Here is a 15311-nt window from a genome sequence, read left to right on the forward strand (position 1 = left end):
ATTCCTAGTCCTCGGATGGACAGTGTGCAGACTCTGGCTGGATTGCCATTTTATCTTCTAGTAGTAAAACTGGAGGCTTGCAACCCAAGTAAACAGGGTTGCAGGGCCGAGTAGGTGAGGTCTGTGGGCACAGAGGAGACTGCTGCCCACCAGTCTCCTGTGGGAGCAGGAGGGAGGGGCAAAGAGGGAGCTGCGCCTCCAGAGGATGGTGGGCCAAGCTGAGGGCGGAGGAACCAGAGAAGGAGTGTCAGGGGTGTGAGGTCCACTCCAGTTAAGCCTGAATCTAAATAATCAAAACTGGCCTCGTGGACCGGGAGAGGGGACCTCCAGTTGGTGAGGCTGGAGGTCTGACTGCAGAGTTGAGATTAGTAGTTTTGAGAGACAGCTAGGTAGGTTGAAAGTCTGAAGAAGTGCCTACCAGAAAATGATGGAGAGGATACTTGAATCCAACATTGCCAAGAAGAGGGGAGAGGGGAGGGTGGAGAGGAGAGAGGGGAAGAGGGGAAGAGGAGAAGAGGGGAAGAGGGGAAGAAGGGAAGAGGGGAAGATGGGGGAGAGGGGGGAAAGAGGGGAGAGATAAAGAGGGGAGAGAGAAAGAGGAGGGGGAGAGAGGAAGAGGGGAGAGATAAAGAGAGGAGGAGGGAGAGGAAGAAGGGAGGGTAGAGAGGGGTGGGTAGAGAGAGGAGAGGGGGAAAGAGGGAGGGGGAGAAGATACAGGGAGAGGGGGAGGGGGAGAGGAAACAGGGAGAGGGGAAGGGGGAGAGGAGAGTGTGGACAGGGAAGAGGGGAGAGGGGGAAAGGGGAGGGTGGGGGAGGAGAGGGGAGAGAGGGAGAGGGGAAAGAGGGAGAGGGAGTTGGCAAAGAAGAAATAGTAACTGAAATTCATCACATGATGGAGAAATGCCCTTAAGGAGACATACTGAGAAAAGCCATCTAGACGCTGGTCTGTGGATGCTCTGTTGAGACTATACATCGGGGTATTCTGAAAAAGAATCCTGTTTGTGCGGAAGCCACACCAAGAAGTAATAGAGAATAAAATAATTTAGTAGACTCAGGGAAATGATGACCAAGAAATTCTGCTCCCTCTTCTTGGTCCTGCCCTGTACTTACCGAGGCCCTCAATCAGGTGGCAGTTTTGTGGTTCTGTGGCCTTTATTTCTCGAGTTGTACTAACTCGTTCTCTGTAGAAGATAAAAATCAACAGGAAGAAAGCAACATGGAGGTCAAAGCACTCATCCCAAGTAGACACCTGGAACAGGCAGGGAGGTCTTTCAGTCACTTTCCTGATGTGACAATTATGGCACTGCCTTTCATGGAGGCCGTAACAACGCCTCTGGTTTATAGTTACATAATATGTCTCACGTAACCACTGTGCCTACAGAAGCTAACTTCACAGTTATTGCTGAAAGAATAAAGTAGAATTCTATACGAAATATAAGACCCCACTTAATGCTAGGCAGAACCGAACACTATTCTTCATTTAAAGGAACAAAACAGCATTACAAAAAACAAACAAACAGCATTACATCATATTCTTAACTATTACCTAATATGAATCTGTACTTACCCATTTCATATTTTCTTGTTTTCTTTGGACCTCCTTCCTCCAGTAGGGAGAAAAAAATTCCAAATTTCTCTGAGGTCTCCAAGGAGCTGAACTGATAACTTTAGCTCTAACTTCCTCATTTCAACTAAGCTTATGCTGACTTATCTTAGCAAAGGTACCTTATGGACCTGACACTACTAAAGGCATTAGTTAGCCAAAGTGCTTTTCAGCACAGCGCTCTTACCTTGCACTGAAATAGACTTCTAAATACTAGGTAGAAATTAAAATATTAATTGAACTGTATTCAAGAAGACTGAAGGTAGATTTATCTTTTGATCATTTATAAAAATTATCCTTTAGAGGTATGGTTTTAACACTTGGGGGTGAGGGTGGGGAGGCAAGTGTTAGTCTTCCTAGCTGTACCACTCTTAAATTTACTATTTGAAGATTCTGCCATTTGTTGTTTGGGGAGCAGGCGGGACAACGAGCCCTCTCAAGCTGGACTAGAAAGCGTTGCCAACAGACATCAGTGTCTGAACAGATTGCAGCAGCGAACCTCTGAGACTAGTCACTCCTCAGAGAAAGAATAAAAACAACTAGATGACAAGCAGAGGCCTTAGCCCCAAGTAGCAATAAGGGGAGGGAGGAGAAGAACCCACCTTTAAAAAAAAAAATCTTTCAGATCAAACTGAGTTTGCTTGAGACAGTAATTCCGGGAGGGTTTCCCTGCCGGATCTTCTACTTCAAAAAGTCAACTACCCTTCAAGTCAGTTCCTGTCCGCGGGGTTCAGCTCTCTTCCCTGTTTCCTGGCTCATCTTCCAATGTGGCATGGGTTCTGGAACGGCCCGCACTTTCAGTGTCTGAGTCAGCTATAAACACCCAGCTGCTAGTCTGATCCCCTCCCCCAAGTCCAACACTTCCAAATGACTTGGTCTTTCACAAAGGCAATGTAGCAGAAGACCTGGAAAAGGTACCCAACCTTCAGAAATCAAACGTGGGCTTTCCTACCCTGGCAGCCTAGAAAGGCACGCAGCTGTCCCCTTTGCTAGTGAACGAGTCTCAAGGAGAAGGTCACTAAGAACTGAGGTTCCAAAACTGCTCCTTTCCGGAAGGAAACGCTAGGAAGTTGGAAGCAGGAGTTCCCTGATGTGGACTAGAAAGGAAAGAGCTGAAGCCATCTCCATGGAGATGCCCACTCACCTAAAATTCAGCAGCCTTTCCCCTATTAAGGCCAGACAGGCTCCCAGCAAGGTCAGCGCCACAAGCTTCCCCATGGTGTCTGGGTGCCTTAGGCAAAAAGCAGGAAGACTGGTGCCGCTCTGGGGCGCGGACTCAGGGTCCCGCCCACTGATCAGTCCCTTGTGCCCCGCCTGCCTGCACCTCCTGGCAGTTGTGCTGATCCTTTCTAGCAGTCTTGGGAGTTTTGCTCTCTCCTGCGCCAAGGCTCAAAGCCACCTCCACATGGAGGGCTCAAAGCCACTTGTCTACTTGAGTTTCAAGGGGATTTTTGTTCTTCTGATTCAAGTCCACCTTTATTAGCGATGGTTCAAGGCCACTTTAATGTGCAGATTCTAAGGCTGGCTCTCCAGGCAAGCGGTCCAAGAACATATTTCTGCCTAGGCTAAGGTCAGCTAAACTCTGGACCATTCAGGTTTGAACTCACAAGCTGGAATCCTCACGGTGTGGAAAATTTGTTTCTTAAAGTCACAGAACTCAATTAACCTCAGCTTCTCCAGTGGAGTGATGTGAGAGAGCTGCCTGGGAAGCCAGAGTTCATAGACTAAAGCTTCAGAGTTCTGGCAGGCTGCATGTAAGAGGAGAAATTGCTCCATATACACCCTGAAGAAGAAAATCCTGAAAGACGAGCCCTTTGGCTCATCCTTCTCGAGGAACCAGAGCTCTGAACTTTGGCTCAGAACTTCCTGGTGCCTTCATGGTGGTAGACAAGTCCATCTGTCTGGCAATCTGGAAGATGAGCAGAATGTAATAATATTAATAATAATAATGATAATAACATCAACAACAATATATCGTTTTTATGGGAGAGTCTTACTCTTCTGTGAATTTCAGGTCTTTCCAATGAAGAGCAAACTTTCCTTTCAGATAAACAATACTGTTGGAGAGACTGAAGATGGCCAGACACTTGAGTTTAGGGAACATCGCACCTTCAAGGATCATCTCTTTTTAGTTACTAATAGGAGGTAGCAGCAGCAGAATTCAGTTTAAAAAGAGAGCTTTTTTTTGAAATAGGTAGATTTTATAGGACTAAGGTGTAGCGTCCGCTCTTGACCAGCAAGAACAACACGACCACCAGTCCTTCTAACAACAGTTTATTCAGCAAACTTCCGTCTTCATCTCTCTCACTTCAACTTTCTCTCTCATCTTTTTTCCTTCTCTGACCCAGGCCTCTCACTCTTATATACTCTCAGCCCTCATCCACTCACAGCAGGCCACGTCACCTCACCAGGCACGCAGCTTCAGCTAATCAGGGCAGCAGGGGCATGTCTCCACCAAAATGGATTCGCCAGTATCCTGGTGCACCTGCGCAGCTCTCATGATGGTTGTGGCTTATTTTCAGATGTATGAGGAAGTCAGGTGCAAGACATAAGACTTAGCTGCAGTCCCTGGCGCCTTCTTGGGACTGCTGCCACACCCACTCCTCACATTTCCCCCTTTTTTCTTGTTTGGCAGAGAGAATGTCTGTCTTAGATTGCCCCCTGCAGCAATGCCCCTTACCCGTCCTTGGGAGACAAACAGCATTGGTTTGATCCCTGTCTTAGGTTGGTGACATGCCCAGGGAGTCTTATCCGTCACTGACTACTTCTCTATCATGCCAAGTCACACTTGGGGAGATTGTCCTGTTTGCATGCAGCAGGTGCATCAGAAGGCCAGGATGCTGATTAATCTATGGCCCGATTTTGATTGCTGCAAGCAAGCCTCTTGGGTGAAGGTAGAGGTCTGATCCCCAGTGTGCAAGCATAGGGGCCCTACACAAAACCATCCCTTGGGCTCATCACCCAGAGAGGTCTTGGCCAGCTCCTGTGTCGTTTTTCCTGGGGGAAGGGAACTAGGACACTGAACCTTCATGCAATCAGACATGCCTTCCACAGGAAGCCAACAGCAAGCTATCCTCTGTGCAGTGCTTAGCCTCGCAACCCATGGCATAACGCAGCATTATTTCTTTAGAGCGGCAAACCGAATCTGAGGAGATTGTCCCGCCTCCACTGCGGCAAAAGCCTGCACTACCATGGCGAAAGTGCGGGCCTGCACACGCTGCACCCAACACATACACCAAACACACAACACACACACACTATTACAAGCATACATCCCAGGGCTCCCATCAGCCCTGAGGCAAGGGATCTTATAAACAATAAACACAAAAGGAGGCCACATACAAACAGGTGTAGCCTGAAAAGAAACATTCCTTCCTCCAGCAAATTGAAATACAGAAGTTTCAAACACATTAGAACCATTCCAATAAAATTTGCATTATCTCAGGCCCCTCCTGTCACCTGGAGTAAGGGGGAAAGATCAGTGCAACTACCATTCACCCCACATAACAACCATACATAAAAGGGGCACTGCCCAAGGTGGAAGGGAATCAGGAACACTCCTACAAAAAGGAAGGGGGCCCATCTAGGTTGGGAGGGTATAGTGCCAATGCCCTTGGATATACTGGCAGGCCACACCCCTCGAATCCAGGTAGCATTAGCTTTAGTAGATACAGCTGAACACAATTTGAATCATCTGAAAACACAACAATCCCTTTAGCTGAAGCAGCATAGAAAAAAGGCAATTGTAGTGAAGCATTAGATGTAAAGAACTGAGGAAACACTTGAATGCGTCAATGGCATGGGCCTCAGGAACACAGACTAATTCCCCAATGTAGCTCTTCAGTTCTCACTAGTGGGAGCATTCCCAGCCACAGGAACATCCACGTCCTCATAGCTCCGCTTGTTTTGAATTGCTCTGGTCAGTCGTTCTGGGACCCACAGCTGTTGTTGGTTATCCTGGGGAAACACACAAACAGACCCTCTCTCTCAAACCAATTGAGAGCGCTCCTCTCTCACCTGATTCAGTGCCTCATTACCTCTCTGGAGTTCTGTGCCACATCTTTATCTTCTATGCAATTTCTCACTAACTTCCAGACTGGCAAAACCCCTTTTGGTAAAACCCCCTGTTCCTCTGCAAACCTCAAGTCCCAATGGTGCTTGGTGCAACTTGTCCCAAACCCGTGAACCTTAATTTGTCCCAAAAACGGGAGCCTTAACTTGTCCCAGAACCGTGAACCCTAACTTGTCCCCATGGTTTCACTTTTACTTTGTGCCTGCTTCCTGGCAACCTTATATTCACCTCTATTTTATCCGAGGTCTTTCCCAAACTCCTGGGGTCGTAAGTTACACTTACCGAGAACTTACCCTGCTGGCAAACACTGACTGCTGAAAGTTCTGAACTCGTTGGTGGGGGAGTTGGTTCCCTGTACGGGCCACCAATTGTCGCATCTGCTCTTGACCAGCAAGAACGACACGACCACCAGTCCTTCTAACAACAGTTTATTCAGCAAACTTCCGTCTTCATCTCTCTCACTTCAACTTTCCCTCTCATCTTTTTTCCTTCTCTGACCCAGGCCTCTCACTCTTATATACTCTCAGCCCTCATCCACTCACAGCAGGCCACGGCACCTCACCAGGCACGCAGCTTCAGCTAATCAGGGCGGCAGGGGCATGTCTCCACCAAAATGGATTTGTCAGTATCCTGGTGCACCTGCGCAGCTCTCATGATGGTTGTGGCTTATTTTCAGGTGTATGAGGAAGTCAGGTGCAAGTCATAAGACAGCTGCAGTCCCTGGCGCCTTCTTGGGACTGCTGCCACACCCGCTCCTCACACTAAGGATATTAAGAAGAAGGTAGCCCTTGGTGTATAGAATATACCTAAGTAAAATATTGGGTGATGGGCAAATGATTTGACATAGGTAAAACATATTACAGCTCTTGCAGTAGGACCTAGGTTTCAGAAAATATTATATTAGTTGTTCCTCAAGAAATATCTTGGCATCAGGCAAACCTCATTTTGCCTATTCTTCAGTGTGCCAATCTCGTAAATCTTTCAAGAATTTATTCTCAAGTTAGTGAAACCTAGAAACGCCTGACCCAGGTCTTGAACCCACCTCTCTGAGGCTAGGACATGAGATGTTTATAGGAGAAAGAAGCAAGTGAAAGCGACTTGGAAGTAAAACAGTCAATAGTCAGTGAATTTATCCATCTCTGTGGAACACGGGATCATGCGGCCTTTAGCAGGATCTGAGGGCAGAGGGTAGAGCTCCCTATGCCAGAAGTTCTGACTCAACTCCCAGAAATGTCTGACACTTTTTCATGACCCACTCATCAGAGGTGTCACCTACAAAAGTATTACTGGGAGGCCAGTATGCCCCTGCATGCTTTTCAATGTTATGGATTTGTAGCATCACCTTGTAGAAAGCAGCTGAGCACGAAGTAGGTTAGGACAGGAAGACCGAATGTCCAAAGCCAGACCCGGGTTAGATACTCTAGGGAGATGCTGGGTTGTTTTTTAAGGGAAGCTTCTGGACTTGAGGGGAGCAACAACATTTCCCTGGGGTTCCATTCTCTTAAGACTTTGAATGTCTGAAAGTTTGGTTTTACTTTCTGTTCTTTTCTGTTGTAGTGAGCTTCCTTCCTTCCTTCATCCCTTCCTTCCTTCCTTTCTCTCTCTTTTTATTTTATTAATCATTCTATTCGTTTACATCTCAAATGATATCCCACTTCCCTGTTAACCACCCCATCCCAAATCTGCCCTCTCCTTCCTCCCCTCTTCCTCCCTGAGGGTGCTCCCCCCACCTACCCACTGAGCGGCACAATTCCTTGAGTTAGCAAACTCTACTAAGAATTACAGATCTGGGAGCACGGGCCACAAATGGAGTGCTTCCTGCATGCATGGGTTCCTGAGTTCCGCTGTCTAATACTGCAAACTATAAAACTAAAACACCTGAAAATTTTATTATTAAAAGTTAGCAATGGAAAAAATTTATATTTTTTTCATGTACAGAATCCCAAGGCTGCAATGATGGTTCAGCAGTCAAGAATACTGAGTGCTACTGCACAGGACCCAGGTTTGATTCCCAGCACCAAACAGCAGCTTACAACCCTCTGTAACTCCAGGCAGGCCAGGGGATCTGATGGGGTTTGTCTTTTGTTTGTTTGTTTGTTTTGTTGTTGCTGTTGTTGTTATTTTATCTCCATGTATACAGTATCCTACTAGAATATAATAATACCCTAAAAGAAAATAATTCCTATTCATAAGAAAAGGGCCCATAATGTTTTTTTAAATTTTATTTTATTTTTAATTTATTATTTATACTCCATATTCATTCCCTGCTCCCTGCCCCATCCACTCTCCAACTACTCCACATACCACACCTCCACCCCACCCCACCCCACCCCATCTCCACGTGGATACCCCCACCCCCCCACTCCACCAGACCTCTAAACTCCCTGGGGCCTCCAGGCTCTTGAGGGTTAGGTGCATCATCTCTGAATGAACACAGACCCGGAAGTCCTCTACTGTATGTGTGTTGGGGGCCTCATATCAGCTGGTGTATGCTGTCTACTTTGTAGTACAGTGTTTGAGAGATCTTGGGGGTCCAGATTAATTGAGACTGCTGGTCCTCCTACAGGATCTCCCTTCTCCTCAACTTCTTTCAACCTTCCCTAATTCAACATCAGGGGTCCAGGAGGAAGGCAGGACATCAAGTGAGGGATGGAGTTGTCATCCCATAGTCACATCTTTGACCCATAATTGTTCCTGTCTGAAAGAACTGCAGGGATGGAAATGGAGAGGAGCCTGAGGAAAAAATGGTTCAGAGACAGGTGCAAAGTGGGGTCCCGCTCAAGGGTAAGTTCTAAGGCCTGACACTATTACTGAGGCTAAGGAGCGCTCACAAAGAGGGACCTAGCATGACTGCCCCCGACAGACCCAACAAGCAGCTGTAAGAGTCAGAGGCAGATATTTGCACCCAACCAATGGACAAAGGGGCTTACATCTTTAAGAAAAACTAAAGACCAGAAAATTCAATGAATCATCAATCAACTCCCCTTATATATCTAAGAGGATATTTTATAATTGATTAATTCAGATAATGTCTCATTGTATATCCCTGACTAGCCTGGAACTCACAGAAAGCCCCCTGCCTCTGACTCCAGAGTGCTGAAAGTAAAGAGTGCACCCCACCCCACACCCCAACTAAGAGTGTTTAAAATCACTTGTAATAAGAGAGTGAAACTTAAACACATTGGAAGAAATCTTTTGAAAATTAAGAGCAAAAAGCAAGAGGGTATGAATGTGAACAGACACACATGCATCCTCTTCTCCCATGTACAGATAGATTCTTACCTAAAATCGTATCAGTAATGAAAAGTGTAAGAAGCTATAGGAAAGCAGGTGAGGTGGGGGAGGGGCCATAACTTCCCCACTGCTTTTTTTGTGCAGTGTTCAGCAGGTGCTTGTTTCAAGACAGGACTGATTGAGCAAATGAAAATCTAGCGGAAGGGTCATCTTTAGAGTAGTTATCAGAAATGCTTAACCCATGCCAAGACAAACAAACAAGAAATGTGAAAGTAATACCACATAGATGACTTGATTTTCCTGTTCCCTCTGAAGTACTCACGAACCATAAAGCAGCCGAGGTTTGATGAAAGGAAAGAGGAAGAAAACTAAGGGCTGGAGAAATGGCTGGGTGGGCCAGAGTGTTTGCAAGAGGTTCTGAGTTGAAATCTCCAACCCCACTTAAAAGCTGGGAGTGACTGCAGGAACCTGTGACCCCAGTACTCAGAAAGCTCTTAAGGCAATACAGTGAAGAGCAATCGAGGAAGACACTTGAATGTCTTTCCCTAACCTCTGCTGTCTGTGGGCACATGTATATATAAACACACACACACACACACACACACACACACACACACACACACACACACACGCAGAGAGAGAGAGAGAGAGAGAGAGAGAGAGAGAGAGAGAGCGCTCAAGTCCATCCCTTAGGAGTGCCAAGTCCCATCTGTGGTTTCTGTTGTTTTGGGCAATGATGACTTAATCACCCAATCCTTTCTGTCCGCATTTGATCGTAAAAAGGTCGTCATAAATAAACACACATTATATTTACAGTTGATAAAAACAATCTCTCATACCCATTAGTACCCCCAAGTCAGGATTTACTAAAAAACCTCTCCTGCTTGCCTAAGATAAGCAATAATAATGTTTATTAATTCATACAATAAGTGTTTATTAATTCATATAATAAGATAAGCAAAAATAATAAGTGTTTATTAATTCATACCCCCTTTTCCACAAAGGAAATTCTGAACGAATGTAATAACAGAAAGCAACTTCACTTGATACCTATTGTACTCTGCCATTTCCTGTGCATGTGTCTTTTTAGATAGCCATTGTTATCTTCCTCTAAAACGAAACCATCCCCTTCTTGGATTGTATCTTTAGGTAAACACTATTTAATCCTGCCTTATTCATCTGTGACCTAACATGTTCTCCTTAGATATGGAAGCAGCAAGAAGCATTAATTCCCTGGCCTGAAATATAGTCCCTATTCATTCTTAACTGAATAAACTGAAAAATCAAAAATAATAAGTAACAGAAATATGTAAATATATAAATGAACCGGAGCCCGGGCTTAAGAATACTTCCGAAGTTTCCATCTGAAATCCATTAAATTATACAGCAAAATGTAAAACTCAAATTAGTATCTTCAACACACACACACCACACACACCCCCAGAACACACTATGTACCATAGGGAAAGGGTAACTATGAACACACACACACCACACACACCCCCAGAACACACTATGTACCATAGGGAAAGGGTAGCTATGAAGAACTGTCTCTATTGCAGTGGCTTCCTGGAATTGCTAATGGCACGGGGTCTGGCATTAGAAACAGATTGATATTCACCCTTAGGAGGTGTGTGACCTTGACCGGCTGTGAAATGTTAACAACAATACAATATTGACACGTACTCCCGCCAGGCTGCAATTAAGATTAAGTGAAATAATGAGGGTACCACTTCTCAATTGCTGGACATTTGATAACTAACATCCAGGCATCTTAAAGGGAAGGAGGAAGATGAGGGAAAATGAAACAAAAGGCTTCGAGAAGACGGTGGTTGAGAGATGACTGATGGGGAAGTCCTTTACAATAAAATTTTAATTAGAAAAATACACAGTGACGCAGAAAGAAATACATTAATGTCTCTCTTCAGGACCCAAGGAGGCTTTTGGATGCAGGGTGGAAAGAAATGTTCTTCAATGTTCTTCCAGTGATTTTGGCATCTTGACCCTGTCTTACTGTAGTGGCTGCAAATCAGACAGGTCTAGACATCTGACCACTTCTGGACATAATTCTATTCACTGAGCAGGTAAGAAGTAAGACACCAGCTCTAAGCCTTTATCGCCTCTTTGTGTCAAAAACTGAATTGTATTTAGGAACAGAACCTATGAAAGATACCTTAAGAGCTGAACACTGGAAGGCTGACTGTGACATAGGTAGGGAGGCCTCTGTGGTTAGAGCAAGTTCCAGGCCAGTCAGAGGTATATACTGAGGTTCTGTTTCAAATGAAAGAATAAACAAACAAACAAATAAGTTGAGCTACAGTATTCGGTTGTTTTATTTTATTTTTCCAATAAAGAGCCCCTTTACATAGAGCTTTCATGAGAAATTAACATGGCCATTGATTCCTGTCCAACCGAATGCCCTAGGAGTCACTTCCCGCCTCACCCTCTCCAGAGGATTTCCCTTGGGAATTAAACACAAACAACTCCCCGGATTTTGATTAGTCTTGAATACACTCCTACCTTGTAAATCAGTAAACAAAGCTGGATGTAGAAAACATCCAAGTGTTATCTATCAGTAGTCCTGCACAAGCCCAGCAGGCGCAGCCTGGAGACCGAGGCCGCAGACCTGTTTACCACACTCCCTGCTTCAGTGGACTCTTACGTGGTGGAGGCACGGAGGGGGAAGCCCCTCTGTGCAAACTGCATTCACTTCATAGAAAAGCAGCTTTCTTCTTTCTCGCTGGATCAGCAGAAAACAGACACACACACACACACACACACACACACACACACACACACACACACACACAGCCAATAATATAGTTCATTTTCTTTTGATGCTAAAAGCGCATCAGAATTGCAAGGCCTTTCCTTATTGAAATAAAAGGAGCTACAAATGTGGTATATTACTAGGTCAGTACTGATGGTTAAATTCCCTCAGAATTGGCCCTTAATCAAAAGATTATTTTGTTACAACCTAGTGCACTTGCATGCCAAAAATACAATTTAGAGTTCACAGTACAAGGCTTTCTGGTATAAAGTGCCTACGAGAAGTTTCCTATCATATATGGTCGCCACAGAACTTCCCTGGAGGACAGACCCGTTGTTGATATACACCGTTGTCACTGATGGCTTCTCGGATAGAATGTTCTGAATGCGGAGGACCTACCCAGGAGATACAACATATTAATAAAGAACCCACACACCCATACCACTCAAGCACCAATAATCCCTTGCGCTCACCAATGACACATGATTAAGAAGGCATGCTGCTACAAACAGCAGTTACCAATCTCCTTAATGCTTAAATTAAAGTACTTCCTCCAACATTCAAAAAAAAACGGACTTTTTAAAGCAACTAGTCAGCCATGCCAACACAGGATTTTGTGTGATTACAGCAATTCAACATTAATAGAAATGGGCTCCCACCACTGTGCCCGCTTTGACACTATTTCACTGGGCACAAAGCTCATGTCATGTGCTGAGCTGACAATAAACAAGGTCGTTTTAAGATTGCCAGCATACCACATGAAAGTGAACAGGACCTGTGTCTTTGTAAAAATTACTTTTGACTAGTTCCCACTATAATTTAATACATCAAAAGATTACTTTTCTGAAAGCATTTGAGCAATGTAACATTCTGCCAATTATTGGCTTAAAGCAATTATAAAACTACCTCCCAGGTTTATTGTATTATTGGTTTAAAAGAACTAACAAATCATCCCCGTGACAGTTTATTCCATTATTAGTGCAAAGGACTTGAACAATTAAGGTGGAAAAACTCAAAATATAAGAACCTCTGATGCAGGAGGATGGTTCGGGTGGTACACGAAGAGCCTCTGTCCATTAGGGTGACAGCCGACCCAGATGTCGCCCGAGGAAGGATCAATAGATAAATTGTCCACCAGCGTGCCCAACTGCAGAACCTTAGGAAGAAATCATGTCAATATCTAAATGATGCAAGCAACCTGATTAAGTAATTTAGAGCAAGCCTTTCCTGCTTTGGTGCGTGTGGGGCCATTACATGCATCTCCCTGCACCTGCCCTTCTGACACCAATATCGTTTAAAATAAATCTAATGAACTGGCTTGAAGTCATTTTTCATCTTCCCTGAACATAAGAAAACTTGCTATAATCCATTTGTTCAGATGATAATAATAACGCACCCCTTTTGCCTTAAAAGATGCACAATGATCATTTAGCTCAAGGAAGTGCATCAAAGCAAAGAGAGGAAATCTTAATCACCCTCAAATATGTGTTTGCTGGCAGAAAATAATAATGGTGGGCAACTCAGTTTCTATCTCCATTTATTATTGAAAAAACTGAATGTTCATAAATCTTCACTTGAAGATTCAACTATTTCTTTTCAACTATGAAAAAGTCTTATTGGGATTCACTATATGTCATCAATACATCATAGACATCATAGAACAGTCCTAAATCTGTTGCCAATATCACTCAATCCACTGCAGGCTGCAGTCATTGACCATCCTAGTGACAGCTGCCAACTTTGTCTTGTTGGAAGGGTGACATCTAAGAACACAGACTGGCTGCCTTGTCTGGTTTTAGGGTAATATTGTTATAGTTAGCTTCATTACAATACTGCAACGGCCAATCCATTCACATCTACACAGAAAACTAAATAGTTACCTTTAGTTGAGTTAAATTCATATTAGGTTGTTTTTCCAAAACATGAATTTCATGGGCCAGTATGTCAGCAACGTAGACATACCTGTTCAGAAGAGACACTGGTTAGCACTTCCTGCCAACGAGATGTCTTAATACAGCAGAAAAGAGAAGGTCCTAAAACCTGCTTAGGAGTATGAGATGGCCTGAAGGAGTGCTTGATAAAGGTCAACTTTTATTAAAAAAATAATAATAAGCTTTCAAAATCAGTTTAGTGTTATTCTAACAATTGTGGAGTTATTAAATTAGTTTTCAAAGGGTTTGTAAAAAAAATCAATTGAATATGAAGTTCATAATATTTGCCGCTGAAATAACCAAGAGTTTGTTTTTAAAGAGAAAGCTTTTACCTTACACTGTACAATTTAATATTTTTATCATGTACATACTGAATTATATGGCATGAAATACTTTAGATATTTCTTAATGTGTATTAAAGTAAAATATTAATACATAGAAAGTCTTAAGATAAATATGAATCCAGAGTGGCATGTCTATACCTAAGGGGCAGTGAGTGAGGCTGAAACTTGAACTCGCTATCAGTGAGCAGTCTCCCTGAAGTAGACCAGAACACTAGACTGTGTAAGCTACACACAGGACAGGGACATAACTTGGCTCTGCAAACATTTCCAACACGTTGACCAGTTCAAACTGGTTTGGGCTCATGAACACCTGAGTCAACAGCACCAAGAAAAACAGCTCAATTCTAGAGACTGAAGAAATGTCAGGGGGCTGACAGACCATCAAAGGAGGGGACACTTGCACAAAACAGGAGGACGAAGCTTTCTGAAAGCCAGTGAGATAGGGCAAAGCGGTGTGAGCTACAGAGGGGCATCAGCAACATAAAGAGCTAGTTGTCTTATGGGAAGTGTGGAAACAGAAACAGGAGTGAGGAGCAACTCTATGACAGTCCAGACCTTTCCTCCCTTGGTCTGACAGGGACCTGGACTCTACAGAATGCTCAGAAGGAAGAAATAATCTGACATCAAAGGGCTGGCTGTGACTAACAGTGACTGGGTCTGCTCTTTCCACCTGGTGCTGTGGTGGATGCCTGCAGCCAGAGATGCAGATGGCAGAATCATCCACACAAAGACCACAGTGGCTAGAGTTCAAAAGATGGAGGTGGGCTGAAAGCAAGCTGCAACAAACACAGCATATTAGAGGTGGAGAAAATAGAGCTTTGACTGGACCAGCTGGAGATGGTTTGAATGATCTATATTAGTTTTCTGTACTAAAATGGTGAAGACAGATTTTTTTAATCACAAAATGAGAACGCTTGATTTGTCAAAGAATGTCAAATTCACAGCCCATTATAATTGTGGTAGTTTAACTTGTTCAATGCAGTAATGCTGGAAAACAACCCCCAAATTAAAAACCCTTTCTTCTAAGTTGTGATTGTACACATAAAAATAAGGAGAGAACTTTTGGTAAACAATTGGGCAACATATATTGGCTAATATGAAAAGGATGCACATGAGGCCTGTGCATAGGCGTCATTCTATAGAATTCTTACACAAGTATTCAAACAATTGAGATTCACAGTGAAGTAACTGGTATTTTTCCTGTGTGAGTCCAAAGTGTAACCATGATGCTTTAATGGTGTCTTCAAGAATTCTTATTTTAAAGTAGTAACGGGATGTATTGTGGTGGTACACGAGAAGCATGAAATGGTTTTTGGACAGACAATAAATAAGCAAGTTACATAGCCATCAACAGAGA

General features: G+C 43.9%; 2 protein-coding genes across 7 annotated transcripts in view; both read right to left on the bottom strand.

Moving 5' to 3' along the window:
- Positions 1–2880, bottom strand: part of Pon3 (paraoxonase 3) — a 40030-nt gene extending 37150 nt beyond the window's left edge. For 2 of the 5 annotated variants that reach the window (NM_173006.2, NM_001363812.1), the window contains exons 1-2: positions 2748–2828; positions 1111–1181 (exon numbers count right to left, since the gene is read on the bottom strand). In NM_173006.2, coding sequence (NP_766594.1) covers positions 1111–1181; positions 2748–2821 — 145 coding nt within the window. In that variant the 5' untranslated portion in view covers positions 2822–2828. Of the gene's footprint in view, positions 1–1110; positions 1250–2747 lie in introns of all 5 variants that reach the window. The other 3 variants (XM_030255426.1, XM_006505089.4, XM_011241062.3) reach the window with 3 other exon arrangements.
- Positions 2881–11214: 8334 nt separating this feature from the next.
- Pon2 (paraoxonase 2) overlaps positions 11215–15311 on the bottom strand; it is a 33726-nt gene continuing 29629 nt past the window's right edge. For both annotated transcript variants that reach the window (XM_006505122.2, NM_183308.3), the window contains 3 exons: positions 13560–13641; positions 12707–12835; positions 11215–12074 (listed from right to left, as the gene is read on the bottom strand). In XM_006505122.2, coding sequence (XP_006505185.1) covers positions 11916–12074; positions 12707–12835; positions 13560–13641 — 370 coding nt within the window. In that variant the 3' untranslated portion in view covers positions 11215–11915. The remainder of the gene's footprint in view (positions 12075–12706; positions 12836–13559; positions 13642–15311) is intronic.

Source organism: Mus musculus, chromosome 6 (assembly GCF_000001635.26).
Source record: "Mus musculus strain C57BL/6J chromosome 6, GRCm38.p6 C57BL/6J".
NCBI classification, from domain to species: Eukaryota; Metazoa; Chordata; class Mammalia; order Rodentia; family Muridae; genus Mus; species Mus musculus.